Source organism: Aythya fuligula, chromosome 2 (assembly GCF_009819795.1).
Source record: "Aythya fuligula isolate bAytFul2 chromosome 2, bAytFul2.pri, whole genome shotgun sequence".
Classification (NCBI taxonomy): domain Eukaryota; kingdom Metazoa; phylum Chordata; class Aves; order Anseriformes; family Anatidae; genus Aythya; species Aythya fuligula.
The window spans coordinates 22,026,552-22,048,511 of record NC_045560.1 but is presented as its reverse complement, the minus strand read 5'-3'; the positions used below and the strand labels follow the sequence as shown (position 1 = coordinate 22,048,511).

Here is a 21,960-nt window from a genome sequence, read left to right as displayed (position 1 = left end):
TCACTTTTTATGCTATAGAGACTTAACTGAATACCAGAGCAGATACTTGATGGAAGAAAAATAAAAATTAAAGAATATATTATTGCAGTCACTTTGCTGTGTGTATGACAATGACCTGGCTCGTTGAGCTTTTTCCAGACTGGGGCGTTGCTCTACACAACACTAGCTTTATTCAGGAGTGCAATTAATGGCTCAGCTGGACAACTGAACTGAATTGCAGTTAGCAGCAGTTTCTGACTAAGACAGGTATTTTGCTTTTCATTATTTTCTCATGAATAATATTTTCTGAAATCATGGACTTCTTAATTTATTTGGCAAAAGCCACAACACAACATGATATTAATCAGCCAGCAGTCTGTTCCGTGAGAGTTATTATACTTCTGCCTTCTCAAACAAGTCAAGACGCTAGTCTACAAATGCGATTCATAAAAGAACAGTTCTTCCTACGTGGGATTATTATACACGTCTGCTTATACACAAGACAAGCACACACAATCAATCAGTCCTTTCTTTTTCTTATGGATGGCTGACTTTTCATGTTAAATTAACTGCCAGCACTCAAACATCACTAGACAGGGGGTATCTGCCTTTTGCAGGAGCTGGGTCACTATTACAGCGGTACTCTGGCAGTGAGTCTTACTCGTGAAAAGAAAGTATCCCCAAAGAGATCCAGACATCCTTGTGCCCTTTGATATGTAGAGTTCAGTGCCCTTCAGATTTCAGTTTTTCTGTCATCCTGGTAGATTAACATTAACAGTTAAAAGGAAGACGTCCTCTGAGGGCTTTACCAGTAACAAACCCATGTTTATGATATTATTCACTAAAAGGGAGACAGAAATGGGAAAGACCTCTCTCTTTAATCAATAATGCATGCTCTAGTTAGTCCTGTCCCCTGGACATGATTAAACATGTATTTTGTTTCATAACTGATGATTTTGGTTGACTAGGGATTATAACTACATATCCTCAAGCCTTCGCAACCAGCATCAGGAAGATCTAACATGAGCTGAGTAGTCAGCTATGTTTAATGTTAATACGGCACATAAACTATAAAGATCATCCCCACCCTCAAAAGAAAAAAAAAATCCCCCCAAATCCCAATGGAGACAGCTGCAGCTAATTCTAACCTGTAGAGATCCGGGCTAAACTTTCACAGAGCAGATGCCTATGACATGAACCAATTGTAGACAGCAGCCCCAAGGTATGTCTTCGTCACCACTCATTTGAAGTTTTGAAGAATAACCTGGTTTCATTTATATTAAAGACGAGGGAAAAATCGTCTTAGGGGCTGAGCCATGGAAATGAGACGTTAGGCTAAGGTCTGTTCTAAACTGGTAAAACATTTGGCCAACGAAGCTGACAGAAAAAAGCACTTTGGAACCAGATGGGAATTTCTGCCCAGCTGGATGGGGGCCAGGTTGTGTTTTCAGGGACTGCTGTCAGCTTTGGAGGAGTTGCCCTGGGGCTAGGCCAGGCTTTGCCAGCAAAACTGGCAGGAGGACTCGAGCCCCTGCTAAATGCCTGAGAAGATGTCACCCCATCCCTGCGCTCCTCGAGTGGAGGGGCAGGGGAGGTGCCCAGAGCCAGGCGGGTTCCTCGGCATGGGAAGGGGATAGCAAGTCGTGGAGGACACTGATCAAATGAACGTACCAGTAAGGAACATTCACTCTTGGTGCCAAGTGTGTTCATCTGGTGGCTCAAGCTGACAAAAATTGACAGCTGCTGAAGAGCGAAGAATCCTAAATAAACATACAGTGGTGGTTATTAAATAGGAAACATTTATCTTAATGGGGTATTGACTACGACACAATAAATGATGACAATTTCCTTTTACTGAATGTGGTATTTTTACGTTACTAGAGTACTGATGAAAGTGTAATTGGGTAAAATAAATGCTTTGGTTTTCGTAATGCCTACTGTACTTGGATTTAGCACTTGAAAACATTCTAACAAACACACAGCATGTAGGTATGTGCATGTGAGAGTGGAGAATTCAGACATTCTCCAAGAAATGTTGGCTTTTTCTGAAATGTCCTTTCTTCTTCCTTCCTAGACTTCTGCAGAATCTGTTGTGTTTTTTTTTTTTTTTTCCTCTTGAAGTTGTTGAAGATGCCTTCCCTGAGAGGAAAGGCACAGACTGTCCTGGGCCTCGTGGAGCCGGTGCAGCTTGGCTACACGTTGACTCATGAGCACCTGTCAATGAACTACAGCAGCTGTTTTTGTCCACCTTCCCCAGGCCAAGAGCCTTTGTCTGATGGGCCCATTGAGATGAAGAACTTGTTTTGGATTAAGCAGAACCCCTACAGCCACAAAGAAAACCTTCTTTTGTGTCAGGAAAGGGATGCTGTGAAGGAGGAGCTGCTGAATTTTAAAGCAGCAGGCGGTGGGACTATCGTGGAGAACACGACCACAGGAATTGGTCGGGATATGAATACTTTGAAGAAACTCGCTGAAGAAACTGGAGTCCATATTATTGCTGGGGCTGGGTTTTATGTGGGTTCCACTCACTCTTCTCAAACACAGGCTATGACAGTGGAGCAGGTAAGTCTTAACTATCTCCTAGGAGCCTCTCTCCTATGGATTATCCCTGGATGAGTCAAAATTGGAGAGAAGTTCAAGTAAGAAAGATGAAATCTAAAAGCTCCTAATTTGCAGAATTTAAGAGCAGTGTTACTGCTGGTGTGTTGTAGCTGGACCAGCCCTACTTGTGTGTGCTGGGAGTATCTGTCAGCATTTCCAGTTCTTGAACTCCCTTTTCTCTCAGGGATTAGTTAGATTGCAACAGTAAAGGAAAATAAAATATTTCATATGTGGGATTTCGGTACAACACCATCTACCCTGTGCATTTTACAATTTTTTAAGGAAGAAACATTATTCCTTATTCCTCATTTGTATATTTTCCTGGCTAATTACTTCCCAATTAGACCACCCAGAATTCTTTTAAGAAGCATAAATAACTGCAGTATTTATAGGACGGTTGTAAATCATCGCTCTGCTCAAGCTGCCTGTTACCTCTCTTTCCGCCATTTCCCTATTTTTTTCAGGGCATCCAGTTGTTTGTGCAGTGCCCACGACAATGTGTTAATAATGACAGAAGTCCCCAGATACTTCTGTAATAATAAATATTCATTCGTCTTTTATTAAGAAAATGTGATGATGGGGAGAAGAAGGAAGCGGAACCCTCCAAGGCAGGAGGCTGTGAATGAGAATGTATGGAGCTGAATTATTTTTTTAATTCTATCACAGTTTACAAATGAGTCAAGTTCATTTTAATAATAAATGCTGAAAGCTTCAGCAGATGCAATGTGACATAGCTCTGTCAACTCCGAGGACCAAATTGGCTCAAGCTGTATGGTCCAACTTTTCCTAAATATTTTTGCATCACTTGGAATTTGATACAAAAGATTTCATTGGGCAAAAGTTTCCCTCCTGTATCTGATGGGCTGCTGAAGACCCACAGGTGTCCTGTAGTCAACAGTTAATCAATACTTAATGCAGGCCAAACAACGATCAGTTGCTTAACGAGGGTTGTGCAGGGACTGCACCATGATAACTGGTGGTTCTTCATTTGCCAGTGAATTTGTCATAATGATACTTTTCCTGATTAAGCAAAGATAATTTGAATATTTTGTTGCTCACTTCAACTGAACGAGAGAAGTATGGTGACACAAGGATGTTGCTGCAGGAGCAATGTTCTTCAGGTTGTTCTCAGGAGAGAAGCGAACTCTGTGTCTGGTTGTCCCTGGAAATGGGTGGTAGATTGGTTATACACGAGGCAGGAGGTGTGTGATCATGGGATAAAGTGATGGGCAGAGACCTGCCGTAAAATGTCTTGTATTGACCTGTTGAGGAGATGAGATGCAGAGTAAAGGTAAGTTAGAAATGTATTTGAAAACTGGTGTGAGCTTTTTTGATTTCCTGTGTTTGCTTGAAAACCTTCTTCCTTTGTTCACTTTATTCTTCCTTTAAATCATGATTTCTTTAACATTCAGGGACAAATAGTTAGAACATCACCATCAGTGCCATTTTGTGCTTTCATTTCTGAGTGTGTTCTTGAAGACACAAGCCTATTCTGAAAAAGAAAAGTGAAAGATTTTATAACAAGCTGATTTTATTTGGAGATTTTGATGTCTTTTTTGCCTATGAATATTTTAAAAGCAAGGTAATTTTGACCCTGTAAGTTTGTCAGCTGAGCTTTGTTCTTGTAGTTCCAAAGTCAGCAGAGTTACAGTAGTTTTACATTGGCATTCGCAAGAGCAGGATTTGCCTTAAACTTGTCTTTTCAGGATCTATGGCCCAGAATCTTTGCAGGACTTTGTTCCTTCCCCATTTCAGTGACAAGGATTCCTTAATCTCTGAGCCCTTGTTTAGCAAGAAACTACCTTGAATTGTTTCTGGATCCAATATAGGCTTGTGAAGCACAAGATTTTATCCTGGACTTTTAAGAAAAATTAGTCTCAGTTTAAAGCAGTATCCGGATTATATGTAGACAATCTTTCCTTGCAAACCCAGGCAGCTGTGTGAGTGCATACTGTTAAATTGATTTGCCTCTGTGTTTATTTTGGTCTTAGTTAATGGCTAGGTTGACGTTAGTTGGCAGAAACCAGATTTTAACTGCAGTGTTTTCACACACCCAACTGTTAATTAAGTAGGTTCAAAAGGACCTTAGGACCAGCGCAGTGTCCATCAGCCAAACGTGATGCTGTGTAACACAGACAATATTACTAACCAGATATCTCATTTTCCCGTTCTTTAGCTTACAGACATCATTGTTGGTGAGATCCTCGACGGAGCGGATGGGACTAACATCAAGTGTGGCGTGGTGGGGGAAATCGGCTGCTCCTGGCCCCTGACCCAGAGCGAACGCAGGGTGCTCCAGGCAACCGCGCGCGCCCAGGCGCAGCTGGGGTGCCCGGTGATCATCCACCCCGGCAGGAACAGCGATGCGCCCTTCCAGATCATCCGCATTCTGCAGGAAGCTGGGGCTGACGCTTCCAAAACCGTCATGTCTCACCTCGACAGGTAAGGAAACTGCTTGTTTGGAGCTTAATCAGCTTCCAGCACTTCAAACTGGATCGGCTCGTAGGTTCGCGCTGATAAAATGATCCAGGGATTTGAAACACTCCTTTTGAAGGTTGGGATGCAAGATTAGGAATAACTGTAACCATACTAGGAAAAAAAAAAAAAAAAAAAGAAAAAAGAGGATTCCATTAATTGACATCCCTGTGCAAATCGCTGCATTTAACAAGCACTGGACTTTGAGAAGCTCCCGCCAGGCTGGGTGGGAAGTTGTCGGGCTTCAGCACTTTTGAAAACAGGGCTACTCTTAAGGGCCTGACCAAAGTCTTGCAGATGCTAACATACTCATTGATTTGGCTGAATTCTGGATCTTTTCAGTTCTGCTGCCAGACAGAAGAAATACTACGTAAAAAGAAAACAGTTGGATTTTGGGTAATTCTCATCTTAGACCCCAGAGCTAACTTTTAGTTTCCTTGAGAGCAAACACCAGAAGCCCTACAGCAGCCATGTAAAGGAATTGGGGTACTTTTCTCTCTTCTGACCTTGCGTGGCTCATGATGACTTGGAAAATGTCCAAGCATTGATTGGTTTGGACAGTTGCTGAATAATGGAGACTGTTTGTGGTCATATGACTCCCAGCAATCGGATTGTTTGTCGTCGATGTGAGTGTAACACAGCCAAAAGCACTGTGCTCTAAATTTCTAATGATTATAGGCTCTTACAAATCAAGTGTCAGGTTGTTTTTTTTTGGTATTCATACAGAGCTCAATGTTGTGTGGCGATTTTAGGAGCATAAAATTCAGTGCCATGAAATTTTATTTATATTTGATTGTATAGGAATGATATGGGCTTTCCTTATTTACCTGCATGCCATTGTATGTCTAGCTGTATTTTTTCTCAATTATTAAGACAAACGGACGGCTTAAATCTTTCTGTGAAAGACGGCTGAGCAAACTGCAGTGTCAGTACTTATGTAGCCATTTTTGCTACAACATAAACATCAGTTCTGATTTTTTCTTGCTTTTATGCACTGTTGTAAATCATTGAATTCAGTGATTTATTGATGGAAAAAATAAACAGCATAAGTGGGAAAACAGTCAAGGCAGAGGTGCAGTTTCACTAACAGCCGCTGGTATGCATGGCTTTTCCTTATTCTGCTTCTATCATTATTTTTACACATTCAGGTTGACACTTGCTGTAACATAGGCTCTGAACTGCTGTGAAGTTTGGCTTTGCAATGTGCGTTTAACATTTTAAGTCTCTTTCAGTGAGAAGAATCCACGTGGGAGCATCCCAGGCCCTTAAATGTGAGACCAATTTGTGCATAGCTCCATATTTCATGCCTGCTTTCGACACAGACAGAAGGGCAGTTTTCAGGTGGATTTACAGTCGGATGCAAAAGCTAAAATGCTGGCTGCCTCGTTTTGCAGTGTAACATCTCAGAGCAAAAGGTTGCAAGTGTCCATCGTGAAAGCACAGTGCCCAGGCAGGCTAGGGAGGAGCAGCTGCTAAACCTTGGCTACCAAACCTCATCATTTAATAGGGAAAAAGGTTACAGAGGCATCTTAGAGATCAACATATGTTGAATTCAGCAGCTTTTGTTAGAAAAATCACTGCAACTGCTAGGAATGCTGGTCTGAAGAGGGTTTGGTGGGTGTCCCTGTGGTGACTTGCCCAAACACCTCATTCCAGCACCGAGCTGCCAGCTGCTGCTGTTGCTACATCAGCAGGGCTTACAAGAGGAACCCGTGGCTGATGGGATTAAGCTCTCCTGCCCCTTGTTGGGACAGAGCTTCCAAAAAACACCAAAAACAGTTCTCAAAAGAAATTTTTCTGGCTGTGGTTTTGAGATACACTGTTCGTGGGGTTTTTGTTCTTTTGTTTTTAAAAACATGTAGGACCACCTGCATAGGAATGAGTATTCCTGGCTACTTTTGGTTACCTGCGCTGCCTTGGTGGGAACCTGCTTTTTCCCTAGATGAAAAAAAAAAAGTGTTGTGATAAATTTAAAAGATAAATTTACCAGGTGTCATTTGAGAGTTCTGTGATTGGGTTTGTTGTTGTTTTTCATTTGGATAGTTTATGCTCTTGGTAAAAATGTGTCATAGAAAAAAATATTCCAGAGAGCTGTTATTTCCGTTGTCATTCTTTTCCAAGTGAGGGATGGGTTTTAGCAGCTTTGTTCCTTTGCTTTCCACATCTGATGCAGAGCCCATGCCTCGGGTTCTCACAGTCCCATTATATATTTTGGTAAGAGCGTTTCCTTGAGGTGTTCCGGGCAGATCCGAGCACAGACTAAGATATATTGCAGTTCTGGTGACAATCTGGAAACATCACTGTACCTTATAGAAACTAAAGACAAAGTTGTGTATTAACGGTGTTTGATGGATGAAACAAGTCCTGGATGTAGCTGTCTCTGGTAGCTGTTAAGAACATAAATCTGTTTTATGTCAGTAATCTATTGTCCTTTTTTCTTTTTTTTTTTTTAAATGTCACTCTGAATTAACCTCCTCCTTAAATGTCCTTCCTTGTTAGGTTGTCTATTGAGAGGTTTAGTGATACCAAAAGTAAGTAACTTTTCTGTTTCCATTTAAAGATGATTGTAAATGTTTTTGTTTATTATTATTATTAATATATCATGGGGGAAGAGTTGCTTTTGTTTCATATTTGTTTAATGCATGAAGTCCCAGATGGATGTAAGAAGGACACTGTTGTCTACCAGGTTCGGCTGCATGTGCCAAATGGGAATTCTGTTTCTCAAAATCCTCGACTGGTTTTGTTCCCTGCAAACAGGAGCTCGCAGAATACGTCACCTTCACACCGTGAGATTTTTTTCTTCCCATTACAATGCTGACTTTGTGTAATATATGCTCTGCAGGACTATCTTTGATACAGAGAAACTTCTGGAATTTGCTAAACTTGGGTGCTATTTAGAGTATGACCTATTTGGTACGGAGTTTCTTCATTACCAGTTCCATCCGGACATCGACATGCCGAGTGACAACGAAAGAATTGCAAGGTATCTGCTTCAGTGGGGTTTGAGCAATAGCATTGCCATTGACAAATGAATATTATTGGTACTTGTCTTAAAGGGCATCACGGAGTGATTCTGCTAGCAGTTCAAAAGTGTCTTTTTTCATACTAAAATAATGGCAATTTTTTTTCTGCTGCTGTCACTTCTTTAGGGCAGCATGTATAATTTCTTCTATCTGCAAAGGAAAATGTGGAATCAGAAAGTCATAGAGTGTGACTTGAGGGAAAGATCAAAAGCTACTCGAACTTCATTCTCTGTCCTAATTCCATGCTGATTTGGTTGAATTTTATCATTTACTGCGTTTATATATTAATGTATTATAAAAAATTAAAGTGTTATAAAAGGAAAGGCTGGAGATAGAGGATTTATGTTAGGATTTGGCTTTTGTTGGAAACCTAGTGTTGCTACTACGTGTCTTCTGAGCCTATTACATCTTCTCACAAGTGTCTTACAGGAGCAAAAGTGATTAGTTTCATTGGGTGGATTTGGTCCTGTGCTTCCATCCTGAAATACAGCCTTCCATACATTTCTTCCATACCTTTCAGCACTTCCATACAACTGTTCCTCCATACATTTTAGCATTTATCCCACCCCTCTCCTTTTGTCCTTTCCCACTGGTGAAGGCTCACAACTCCCGTGCTCTTCACAGCCACACTGTGACAGTATTGGCCCTGCTGGCCAGATCTCTCTTCCCCGTTTCTCTCTCAGCTCAGCTGCATAACAAATCTGTGTGCTGTGCTAACACAAAGTATTGCAAGCAGATGCATTCCTTGCAGAAACTGCCTGAGACAGGTATGGTCAGCTGGGAGTGGGCTTCTCCCTCCTTCCAGTCTGTCCAGAGGAGTGAGGCTCCTTCACTGTTCGTCCTCAGTATTCAGGTGTAGTCAGGCAGCAGCTATCTGAGGGGTGGGAATGCCATCCTGCCCTATGTCTCGTTTTGCTTCCAGAGTCAGAAATAATTCTTTCCTTTTTTTTTTCAGGAGAAAGATTTTAAGGTCCCTGATCACTAATGAAGGAGCTTTCTAGCTTTCACTCACACTTCAGACACTGCTTTGCCCCTCACTGTCAAATTAGCTGCAAAACTTTTCTTCTCTGCTTTCAGGCTGCTCTCCTAAGAAGGTATTGTGGCTACTGCTCTACTTACTGCCAGGCGTTTGCTGCTGCTTTTCACACTAGAAATAGTTTCTCTTGCTAACAGGTCTCTCAGTCTTGCACACAGTATTTTAAACTGCTGTGATGAATCTGCAGTTTTCACCTTCAGAATCCCTAAAGTTGCTCCGCTCTCCTGTGCCACAGCAGGTCAGCGTGTACAGAAGCACTGTGAGGAAAATGTGTAGAAGAATGGGGCATGCCCTGGTTAGCAAGTGTTTGTTCAGCCATGGCACAGCTTTTATTCTGTCTGTGGTACTTGCTTAGCCACCGAGATTTCTCCTTAAAATTCTCTGGCAGCTGAGCGTTTAGTGCAGCAGGCTGCTTATAGGAAGAAAATAGTAAGAGCTTGTCCTCTCTTTGTGTGGTGTGGCTCTCTGCCCTCCAGTTAGAAATGCCATTACATGGATTTTGTTGAGTTTTTGATGCATCCACACTGGGCATATGTTGGCAGTGGCAGTCTCCTTGGATTGTTGGTTTTCTTTGTGATTTTTTTTTTTCTGGTCTAGCAGCGCCCCAGAGATGGAAACCAACCTGATCTTTAAATGTGTCACTGAAACACATTTTGACCAAACTAAATGGAGAACATTGCTCAGGTCTAGCCTGTCCAAAAGATAAGTAAACTTCTGTAGCCGTACCATACCTACTCAAACACAGCTTAACTGTGTGTGTACTGAGGCATTTATGCTGTAATCTGCTGCCAGTGCAAGTAGAAAACTGAATTTTTTAGAGAAGAGTTTTCTTTTGAGTCAGCAGGAAGTATGAACTAAACTTACAGGAACGAGCAAGAAGAAGCAATAAATAAGGAATCTAAAGGACCATATACCTCCCCACCCCACAAAATTGAGTCCAAATGTGGAAGGAGATCATTCTAAGATGATGTTTGATCAGCCAAGAACTTAGTCACTGAAGTGTCATTGCTTTTATTCTCAGGTTAGCTTGTGGCCTCTTCGTATTTCAAGCTGGAGAAGATAGTAGCGGTGTTATAACCCTACAGCATACATGGTGCTGTGTGCTATACAGCACTGTTTATATTGTTTTTATGAAAGACACTGATTTTTTACAAAGCTCTATCTCACTTGCCTTCTTTCTACTCTCCATATTGATTTGATGTATCTCCTCGTAAGTAGTTGTAATAAAAACTGACAGTAAAGGCTTTCAGATGCAGTGTGGTTACTTATAAAACCAGTGTTTGCTTTCTTGCTGATCAAAGCACAGGCAAGAAGGTGAAAATTAGAATTTCACAGTGCTGGCATCTGGTGGAATTGGGTGGCTTAGTGAGGAATGAGCACTTCCAGGCCTGCTCTATCTGTCTGTGCCACCTCAGCACCGCCAGTGCAAGTGGAAAACTGAAACTCAGCGGAGTCATGCAACAGAGAAGTTCAGCCACCTACCAAATAGATTCTAAAAACTGAGCTTAGCAAGGGATTAAGGTTACCTGAGTGCAATGCAGAACAGAAGGACGCCTTGTAGGAGGCTTGCTGCAAGGGAATGACCAGAAGGATGAGTTTTGTTTCGTTATTTTTTCAAGCTGACTTGTCAATTTGCCAAGTCTGCTTAGTCGGACTGCTGAATTAACTCCTCTAATTTGCTGGCACATGCTAGCACCGTACAATGCCTGTCTTATTTATCTTCTCTAATGAACATCTTTGAAACATGTTTGGTTGATAATTGCCTGCGTGGAATATGATGCTGACAACCTGGTTATTCTAATTGGGAATAAAGCACAGATGTGAAAGTATTTGCCTTGTTGAGCCAGGCTTCATAAAGGACCTGTCACAGGCAGAGTCTGGTCCTCCACAATTGTTATGGGGCCAGTGTTGTGACAGCAGCAAGAGCTAACCCCATGAGTAGATCGTGCTAGCAAGGAGTTTTAGTAGGAAATGATTACTTACTCATGTATATAAAAACTGTGTCCTGTGCTTGGCAATAATGAAATCCTTGAATTCCTCCTCCATGGGCCCATGAGACTGGAAATTCAAAGTCATGCCAGCTGGAAACACTTTTTCTTGTCCACGTTGCAATATTTGCTGGTATGTTTTTATTAGTAGTATTATTATCATTCAATAAAGTAAGTGTTTTAGGTTTAATTAAATATCAGGAACATGTCTTCTGAGTACCTTAAAGTAGCTATTTTCAGTTATGATGCAGTGGAGGACTACAATAATGTAAAAAGTTTAACTACTGATCAGTTCTGCGGTGTTGCAGAGTGAGAGCTGCCAGTGACAGGTACACTTTTTACCTTTGCAGGGTTCGGATGCTGATCAATGAAGGCTATGAAGACAGAATTCTGATGGCTCATGATGTGCACACGAAGAATAGATTGATGAAATACGGAGGTCATGGATATTCGCATATCCTTAAAAACATAGTTCCTAAAATGCTCATTAGAGGCATCTCCCAAGATAAAATTGATAAAATACTCCTAGAAAATCCAAAGCGGTGGTTGACTTTTAAGTAAGAATAGTGAATAAACTTATAAATTCCTGTTTCATAGGGGAGCTTGGCATAATTCAAATTTGTTTCAGAAGAGCAGTCATGCTTATTGTCAGAGAAACTGGAAGGTATTCATGCTATGAACAACCTGATTAGGACTTCTCTTTTTAATTAGAATAACAGAATTATTTGTTTTCTCCCTTCTGAAAGCCAGTTCAGGAATGATTTACTAGATATGAACCTACCTGCAAAATTTTCTCAATGTATTAAAATAGTTGTTTCCAGAGGGTAAGCTAATAATACTAGTACATTATCCAGGAATATTTTTATGCATCAGCAGGGCTTTGAAGAACATTACAGTCTTCAATTAAATCCCCCTATTCCACAGGTTGATTTTAATAAATCAGTTCTTGTAATATCGATAATCCGTTAATTATCCGTATATCATTTAAATAATGCTAGATAAAAGGTCTGGCACTTTGAAATACCTTCCAAGTAGAACAGAAGGCAAAACAAATTTCAAATATTTCTAAAAAGATACTATTTCTTTTTCATTTAATCATTTACTTACTTTGAACTGAATGTGTAAAAAATACATGGAAAGAATTATTTTTGAATAAAACCATTTGTAGACCTCTTAAACTGTGTGTAGTATTGTTACGGATGTCTATTTTTTAACCAGATTAGTTTTTCATTGGGAATTGATGGAATCTCACAGCGATCATGTGAAACTGCAATAGAGACCAGCTTCTTTTTGCAAGGATGCAACACCAAAAGGCAAAATATATTACATAATACGGTTTTAATGAGTTGCAATAGTTATAACAAAGGTTGTGATATAAGTCTTTACAAATCAGTATATCAAGATATGATGAAAAAGGAAGAAATGTTTGCCTTATATGTGTTTTTCACATAAAGTGTGTTCTTTCCTCTTGTCTAACTTTAAACCAGGGCAAGTGATTTATCGAAAAGAAAAAAAAAAAAATCATACCCAGTAGCAATGGTAGTCTGATTTTGAAAGCTTCTTCAAATTTGACCTTATATGTCTTGTAGTATTGACCTTTTCCAATAAATACCTTAGTAAATATGCGTTGTTAGTTGTAAATGATCTCTAGCTTGGCACGTTGCTGTTTGCTGCTGCACAGACAAACTCCAGCTACACTGCTGCGAGTGGGCTAAGCATTGAAAGCAGTTGTGGCCTGAACAGACGTGAGGGCAGTTACACGTCTGTTATTAAAGTAGTAGAAAAAAAACACAAAAGCAATCACTACAATGTGCAGATGTAGTTTGGCACGTTGTTATAGACTAGAAGCGTAGCCATTCTGATGAGATAATACACAAGCAGCTTGCAGCACTATATCCCTTTATAAAACCTAAATGGGTTAGACTGGCGATCCTCGTAGTCTAGACTACCTCAGCATATCTTTCAAGCTGGACAACTCAAAAACAGAAACAGAATGAGCAACGTGTTCTGTTTAAGAAAAGCTTCACTCATTCAAACGAGATTTTGAGAGATTCTTAAAATCTCTGTCCGCCTTTTACTGAGCAATCAGCACTGAAGAGCTTTTTGTCTCAATGGCAGACACTTTTGGCGTTCTAGTGCAGATAAATCTGTTTGTACCCCTAGTAGATTAGACAAGGTTGCTTGTGGCAAATTGCATGAAATTGAAATGTTAGGGGTAGCCTCTATTACTCTGTAACACTTTATACAAATGTTACCTTCAATTTGCCAAAATGTTAAAAATAACCTAACCATCTCTGCTAAGGAGCTGGTTAATGACCTTGCTTAATTTTTAGATCGAAACCTGCAAGTTTGAACCTGAGAGAAATAGACAGCCTCCCCTCCCCAAACCAAAGCAAATAATAAATCTGATTTCTGATGACACGTATTCTGTGGCTATTAGTGGAATGACAGATTTTAAAGCATTTTTATAACTATGTAACTCATAGTACCTGTGTTTAGTTTAATTCTCCAAGCCGTTAATCCTTTATACGTATTAAACTTCTTTCTTTGAGCCTTAATATATATATATCTATATATATGAATGAGAAAAATAGGTTTTAATACACGCTTCTTTTTGCAAGTAAATATCTGCTTCTTTCTTTGCATATGTGTTTTCATTTTTGGTAGTATGCTTATCTGTGTCCATTTCATAGGCACGCCTTACCACAAACCTCTGACTAGCTACCACAGAAAAGGTCCGTGTCCCACCGTTCTCCCTCAGGTCACATCTCCCACTCCTCCTTTGTGGGGGTAATCTCACCAACTCCAGTGAGACAAGACACCGAAGACAACTAAGGTTTTGACCCATTCCTACAAAATTCTAGTTGAACATCTGCAGTATGCTGTCATTACTATTTTATTACAAATTGTACCCAAGTGCAGTCTAAGTGTTGAAGGACTAATGAAGACTAATTGCTGCAAAGAAAACATTTGACCTTGGTCTGAGGATGTGGATGCTAGGCTTGCTAAATATTTACACAACTAACCATCAAGAATGGGCCTGTAAAACTGGCTAACTATATATTTACACATGTTTACAAATGAAGAGCCAAATCCTCTTTCCACTAACATCAATGGGAGTTTTGCCATTGGCTTCAGTGTAATTGGGGATTTGGTCCAATAGAATAGTTTGTCAGCTGTTAAATATTTCAGAAAAAAAAAAAAAAAAAAAAAAAAAAAAGTGTTTCTTCTATCCCTCTTTTTCTTTTAAAACATAGCTAAGGGGAAGACAAAATTTAAACAACTCCGGTGGTTTGACTTTATGTTAAAAGTCTAATGTAAACCTACAAAGCAGGAACATTGAGTTAAGGCTTGAAGCTGATTACTTTCTAGTTTTAAGTGGAAGAATAAGAAAAGTACAAGGCAAACAATTCCTTTGGAGAGAGAAAGTATATTTCGATTACCTCTTCCTTTTATTGTAAAATCATTCCTCACCACACTATGAGTGGACTCTAAGCATCATTGTTAGCGAGTAAGTCACAAGAACCAAAGCTGAAGTATGGATAAAGCAGCAAGATCATAACACATCCAAGTATCATATACACTGAAGAAGTAGCTCAGTGTCTTTAGTGGTTTGTTTTTATTTTTTTCTCCTATAAAAATTTGACCTGTGTAGGACTTCATTCACATGGACACTAACAATGAGGAAGTATTTGCTTTGGCGGTAGTGGATCACACATCTGTTTAACTCGCTTAGTAATTTTTTTTAACATAAGGTTTCTCTGTGTCGTACAGATGTGCATCAGGTAGCATTCGACTTTTTTCCCCACTAGTGAGGTGTTCGGTGGTCGATCTCTGCTGGGGTGCTTGTTTCATTGACTTTTGCCACGCAAATCCATTGCTTAGAAGAGCGAGCTTTGTTTTTGGACTGGTTTGGTGGGTCTTTTTACTGGTTATCAGTCGGCATAAATAATAAATCCAGAAAATGTGCTGTATTTGTTGTTGTTTCCTCCGTGTGCTTTTCCTCCGTCTAATTTAATGTAAACTTCATCTCCGGGCTCCAAGTGAAGAACCACGCTGTTACTGGCATAGTCGTAATTCTGATCAGCATCCTGAGCAATCGCACTAGCTCGAACCTACATAAAATACATAAGGAGCGGTTAATAAAACTCTGGTCATATTTCCTGCATGGTGAAATTAAAGCATAGCCTCACCATTTGATTCAGCATGCACACATTGACGCTTTCAATATCTAATAATGTTCATTGTAGTTTTTTCTTATGGGCACTGCTAATTTTCTCCTGCAATACAGTATTTGAAACTACAGCAGTAACCTGCTTATTTCTCAGTCCTCTGATCAATACAAAACTGCTTAATATTTTATATCCCGTAAATATTTTGTGCCTTTTTATATACATGTGTAGTAAGAGCTAGAGTTGGGAGCACCGAATGTGGTCGCGTGCCCATTTTACACTGGCGTGACTTGTATTTCAGCAGAACAATTGATTGACATTGGTGAGGGTCCACAGTGAGGCCCTACTGGTACCAGGCTGGAGTGTTTCCAGAGGCGATTTATTGTCATGCTGCTAATAGTATCGTGCTGTAAAGAGAACTGAACAAAAAAAACACACACCCACATGCTCGCTCCAATGCACACAGGCAGGTAAGGTAGTCTAGTCAGGGCTTGGAAAAGCTGTTAATGCCACATTTCATTAAACAAACATTTAATTTCTGTGTAGTGTAAAAGATGCATATTTGAAAAATCATGGGCGAGTCGCTGTTTACTTTGAGAGCTCTTGGAATTTACAAGCAATGGAGGACTTCTAATTTCATTTGCAACTTTCATTTAAACATATGATTTTTTTTTTTTTTGATTTTTTTTTTTTTTTTTTTTTTTTTTGTCCCTTGCTATTCCACAGCTGATTAAATCTGACATTAGTAGCAAACTGGAAGTGGATGTATGTTGGTTTCCAGCAAGGAATAGTCTGTGGCATTGTAAGTTTCCAAATCATTTATATATAATTTGACCCCGTTTGTTAAAATATTTAAACTTAGTTGTATGAGATTTATATCACATCATCTGCTTGTTGCTTGTCTTTGTTCTGGTGTAGTTACAGAGCAGTAAGTGATTTAGTGGCACTGCAAACCTGAACTAAGTAATAATGCATGACTTGGCGTACTGTATGTGGGATTTTATCTGTTCTGAATTGAAAAAATAGGCTATAAGTCACAAATTTCCACAGATTCCTTTCAAAGTTTAAATGATAAATTTCCAATTAAACTTTCATGTGATATGGCCTCACATTAATATTGAAATGTTAAAAGGTGGCAGGGGGGGATGTCTTTGCCATGGAGGATCTTGTGGTGTTATGCAGCTTAAACATCACTGTAGGTGGAAATTATTTATACATTTCTTTACACATCCTGTATGAGTGAGAAGGGCTTGAAAATCTTGCAGAGGTTTGACAGGCTGCAAATTTAAACTGATGCATCGCATGATAATAAACCACATCTATTTCAGGACTTCTTGATCCCGAATCTCCTGGTATTGTTTACAGAGGGCACCTATTTTGCTAGTGTTTTAGCAATAACAATTCTAAGCACAGGGTATTTCGTCTGGATTAATGACTAGCAGGGTGGAGTTGAAGGCTCTGGGCCATTAACCCTAGAAATGCCCTCCAAAGAAGATAAGGTGAGCTGAGGCTGTAGTGCTAATAGAAATGGAAAGGGCAAAATAGCAAGGAGTAAAAGGGCTACAGCTGAAGGAGACAAACTTTCACATCAAATGACATTATCTTGCGTGTTGGCAAAAATAAATGGTTTAAATTACTTTCCTAGTTTCCACGCAGACCATAATTAAATGCTGCTTAGTGGATTTCTCTAAAATTTTGTACTGCTGTGGATAGTAAAAGCGAATTTAAACCGTGTTTGTGACTGTCGTGAGGAGGTCAGCGTATGGACACTGGACACTATGGACATTTCATTGTAAGACCTGAGACAGTGGCTGAAGGGGGAGAAAAGGGACCCTGGATTCAAAAGCCTGGAAAGTAAAGTGCAGGTATGCGAGTGGTGACAAACGTCCTGCAAACCCCAGCATGCTGTTTTCAAGTATTTCACCTCGGTGGGTGAGGCAGCATAATTTTTTCCTCTTAAAGCCTGGCAGAAAGGTCTCAGATGACTTCTCAGCGTGCCGCTGTGTCAGTGTATCTATCTGGAAATTAAAGCACTCAGGCAGCATAGACATGTATGTTGCTGCCTCCCAGCGCTGCGCCGGGACGCCCGGGGAGCCGGCAGGCAGCGGGCGATGTGTTAGCACCGGGGACCTCGGGATCCCTCGGAGGCACTGCGTGGGAATTGCTGTGTTTGCCTCCACGGCTCCCGCTTGCCGACGGCTTTTGCTTTGTTGGAAAACACCGACTTTACAGTGTCAGCCCCGTCAGGCGCCGTTTAAGCGATTTTTTTGCAAAACTTGCGAGCTTCCCCACACACCACGCGGGGCTCGCGTCCCGGGCACGGACCGTAACCAAAAGGCAGCGCTGCCGCATCCGAGCTGTCGATTTCAGACAATTTTATTTACCTAAGTATTTATCCTAGCATAAAAATGCACACGTACATGCCTAGAAACCCTCCCCTTTTATATTTTTTCCCCTTGAATCGGTTTAATTTGTCTGATGTCTGGTACCGGGAGCGGTTGTACTTGGGGGCGCTTAGACTCCAGGCTCCGTTTAATATTTTATTTTTTAAAAAGGTAGCAGGTCTGGGGAAAGCAAACACCTTAAAAAGCGTCATAAATAAAATAAATAAATTAATTAATTAAAATGAATTAATGTCTTAATTGCCGGTAAAACGGTATCCCCGCGATGGACGGGACTGCCTTCACCTGGGAGTGAATATACCACGGGGCACTTCGTTTCCCTGCTCCCGTAGTATTTACGGCAGACATTTCCTAATTGAATTAGCCGCTGCCCTCGTTAACTCCGTTCCCGGCTCCCTGTGAGGAGCCACCGCCCGCAGGAGCCGTCCCGGAGCCGGGGGCTGCTGGCAGCGGGGGGCTCCGCTCGGCTCCCCCGGCCCTGCCCGGGTACCGCTCCCCGCCTGCTCCCCGTCCCCTCGGGGCTCCCCGAGCCCCCCCGTCCCCTGCCGGCTCCCACCTGGTTGTTCTTGCAGAGATCTGCCCACATGCTGGTGCCGTCGCCTCCCCTCATGAGCACATGGTAGGTGAAGAAGTAGATGCCGGGGATGGAGCAGGTGAACTTGCCGGTGGTGGGGTCGTAGTGGTTGCCCAGGTTGGTGACCACGTCGTCGAACTTGAGCACCTCGTAGCCCTCGTGCTGCCGCTTCAGGCCGGCGTAGAAGGCGATTTTGGGCACGGTGCTGTAGGTGGCGGCGCTGATGGCCCCCGCCGCGTTCAGCCCCGGTGCCCCGGGGGGGCCGGGCAGCCCCTGCCGGCCCGGCTCGCCCTTCTCCCCCGGCGGCCCCACCGGCCCTGGCGGCCCCGGTTCCCCCGGGGGCCCTCGGGGCCCGGCTTTGCCCGGCCGGCCGGCCTCCCCCTTGGGGCCCTGGATGAAGGTGGGCAGGGACTGCATGAGGCCGCGGTCGGGCGTGGCCGCCGTGCTGGGCGCCTTGGTGCCGCCGTAGGGGTCGCAGACCATGCGGCAGGTGCCCAGCATCTCGTAGTGCGCCGAGGTGCCGGCCGAGCTGACCAGCACGGGGATGAGGACCACCAGCAGCAGCACCATCACCACCCCCAGCGCGCCGGCCGCGATCAGCCGCCGCCTGCTGCCCACCAGCCGGCTCAGCGCAGGGCGATCCTCTTGCCTGCTTTTGGACAAAATCTTGCTGGTTGAGCGGGGACCTCCTCAGAGCCGAAAAAAAGCCGAGCCCGAGAGAGCCCGGCTCCCCTGGGGGGGGGGGCTGCGCCGCGGAGGCGGCTGCGGGGCACCCGGAGGGCCCGGGGGGGCAGGAGGAGGGATGGATGGAGGAGGGATGGACGGACGGACGGATGGACGGACAGAGGGAAGGAAGGAAGGAGAGCTGCCTGCTCGCCGGCCGCCCTCACTTTTATGCTCCCGCTGGCGATCGACTTTTTTTTTTTTTTTTTTTTTTTTTTCTCCTCTCTTTTTTTTTCCTCCTCTCTCCGCACGCTGTGCCAGTCAGTCCGAGTCAACTTTCCCCGGGACTTGCCTGCCGCGGTCGCCCCGCTCTCTGCTCTCTCCCTCCTCTCTCCCCGCAGAGGTGATGGGGCTCAGCCCCGCTGCTGCTGCTGCTGCTGCTGCCGCCGAGAGCCCGCACCGCCGAGCGCTGCCGGAGCCGGAGCCGGAGCCGGAGCCGAGCGGGATCCTGCCCGGGTGCCACCTGCCAGGAGAGGAGGAGGCTGACGAGCGCGCTGGAGCAATTTATAGGCACCCAAAAGCGCAGGGGAAAGGGGAGCTGCTTTGGCATCTCATTCCAGCATCTGCTCTGCTCTTCCCACTCACAGAGAGTTTGGCATTACTCTGGCAGTGTGGGAAATATATATTTTTTTTTCCTCCCCCCCTCCCTTCTCTCTCCCCTCCCCGGTCCCCCCCCCCCCCCTCCCTCCGTGAACGGATGAGCAGTGAAATCGTGAGGCTCACTCGCTAGCTGCATCGCCTGATGACAGCTCTTTCTGGAGCTAGACCGAAAGGAAGAGATCTGCTTAGCAGCCTCTGGGCACCCTTCAGGTCACCGATCGAGAATTAAAAGGTCAATCCACCTCCTGCTTAACGCATCCCCGAGGCCACCCTGCCATGTTAGCACTCGCTGGGAAATATCACTGTAAACGCGGGGATGCTTTACAGTTACCGAGTGTCCAAGTGGAAGTTATTTGACAATATGCCTCCCACCACGCGCGGTAGCAGACATCAGCATCTCTCACAGTTTTGGGTCTCCCTCGTCCCCCCTCCCCAATTACAATTATCAATGCAAAGTTTCTGTTCATGAAGTGAAAGCGGCATGCTCATAACCGGCTGCAGTGTTTCCCGGTGTTACAGCCAGCCACTGCTTTGCTAACAAAGTGACACAAGGCAAAGAGTTCCCTTTCGTTCAGAAGCCGAAGGAAAGCGTGGGGCATCTGCAGATCAACAGATGCCTGGACCTGAGAGAAAGCATCTCACCGGCTTAACTTCACGGCAGCAAAGTGTTTTGTTGAGTCTTTTTTTTTTTTTTTTTCTTCCTTTGGTGAAAGGTTTCTCCTCCCCCAAGAGCTGGTGGGCACCTCTGTGACAGGGTAGGAAGGTGAATGTGCACTATTAGTGGCATTTCTCCGGAGAAAATATTAAGCAACTTGTCCTGCTCACAAATACACAAGGTACACAAAGAGCTGTTTAAATAAACAAACAGAATTGATTCCTAAATCATACTTCTGTATTCAGGAGCAATGGACGTCAATCAAACGTGGGTGACATTTGCCTGTCAATACAGGGATGATGGCTGGAAAGAGTGTGACTTATTACAGCAAGGCAGGAATCCGAAATGAGCAATGGCAGCAAATAGGACAGCAACCAAATAATAGCATCTCCAGTGATGATCAGAGGGCTGTGATCTTGTCTTGGATTTTATTAGCACGAATCCCCTCTCCCCTTACCCGTTCTCTTTTCTTTCTTTTCTATTCCACAACACAATAAGGTCAAACAAGCAGGCAGTGGGAAACAAAGATTCATTGATTCTTCCTTTTAAGCAGAAATGTCAGCAGCTCCTTTTGCTCTTTCCTGAGAGACTCAAAGGCAGTGAGTGTGTCCGCACTGTGCAGAGATGGGCCAGCCCAGCTCCTTATCTCCCCACAAAACTCCTGATAAAGCTTCCATTTCACACATTCGTAAATATCTCCCCCCACCCACCCTTTTTCTTTCTTTATTATTTTTTTTTCTTTAATGTTCTGTCTTTAAAAAATTCTTTATCTGGTACTGACACAAGCTCGCCCGTTCCCTTAGCAAAGGGCTGCCGCTCAAGACCCAGGAAGGCAGCTGAGCACATTTGGAGGATTATATTTATATCTCATCGCTCTCTTCACCCCACAGGAGAGGGCTTTCAACACCGCTCTTTTGTCCTTCCAGGAAGCAAAAAAGCTGTGCTGGGAGAGACAGGTCAGTCTCAGGCTGGAGCTGGGCCCTTGGGGTGCTGTGTTTAGTCATCTCGAACCCGGGAGGTTTTCATGACATCAGGAAGTGCGTAAACCTCCACTGCAACGGCCGTGTGACATACTGGGGAGGCAGCAATTCTTCTCCTGTCCTCAAAGAGACACAAACCCATCGTGCCCTGTCAAGCCGTGGTGACTCTGGGTGGCACCTGGGCACTGGTTTGCTGAGCGTACCCTTACTCCAGCTAGGATAAGCCTGCTTCTTAATGCAAGGTCCTGCCTACCTTCTTACTGCTCAGTTTTATCCTCTTGCAGATTGCCAGGAGTCTCTGTGCTCATTCACTCGAGACTTGCAGACTTTCTCTCAGAGAAGGCCCATGAGCCAGCCACAGAAATCACGGTGTAAGCAAGCAGAACAGAGAGCACAGGGTGAGCCCCTGTGCAGAGCTGTCCACAAAGACCATGTGTTAGCCAGGAACACAGCCTGGGATGGTGAGTGCTAGACCAGTGCTTTAGTTACCAGAGCATCCTTACATCTCAAGGAAAAATATTTTTTCCAAGGAAACCAAGAACAGAAAACCAATGGGCTGAAAAGTTACGCACTGGAGGTCTCAGTACTTTAGAACAAAGTTAAGGAAAATGTGGAAATGTCTTTTCACTGTGGGACTTTAGTTTTCCTGAAGTGGCTTGCCATAGTATCAAGTCACTGTAATTAAGGCCTGGGTACCATTTATGTTATAATGCAATCTCCTCTCCATGCTAAAAACCAAGACTGCCAGCCCA

The 21,960-nt window shown here is 43.2% G+C and overlaps 2 protein-coding genes across 2 annotated transcripts; one reads left to right on the top strand and one right to left on the bottom strand.

Moving 5' to 3' along the window:
- Positions 1–2,089: 2,089 nt before the first annotated feature.
- Positions 2,090–12,329, top strand: PTER (phosphotriesterase related). The gene is made up of 4 exons (XM_032183040.1): positions 2,090–2,541; positions 4,757–5,022; positions 7,898–8,038; positions 11,453–12,329. The coding sequence occupies exons 1-4, from the start codon at positions 2,110–2,112 to the stop codon at positions 11,661–11,663; spliced, it is 1,050 nt and encodes a 349-aa protein (XP_032038931.1). The 5' UTR covers positions 2,090–2,109; the 3' UTR covers positions 11,664–12,329.
- A 2,708-nt stretch (positions 12,330–15,037) lies between these two features.
- On the bottom strand, positions 15,038–18,820 carry C1QL3 (complement C1q like 3). Its single transcript, XM_032183056.1, has 2 exons — positions 18,233–18,820; positions 15,038–15,217 (listed from the first exon to the last, which is right to left on the bottom strand). Exons 1-2 carry the CDS (start codon positions 18,818–18,820, stop codon positions 15,038–15,040), a joined length of 768 nt encoding a protein of 255 aa, XP_032038947.1.
- Positions 18,821–21,960: the final 3,140 nt, after the last annotated feature.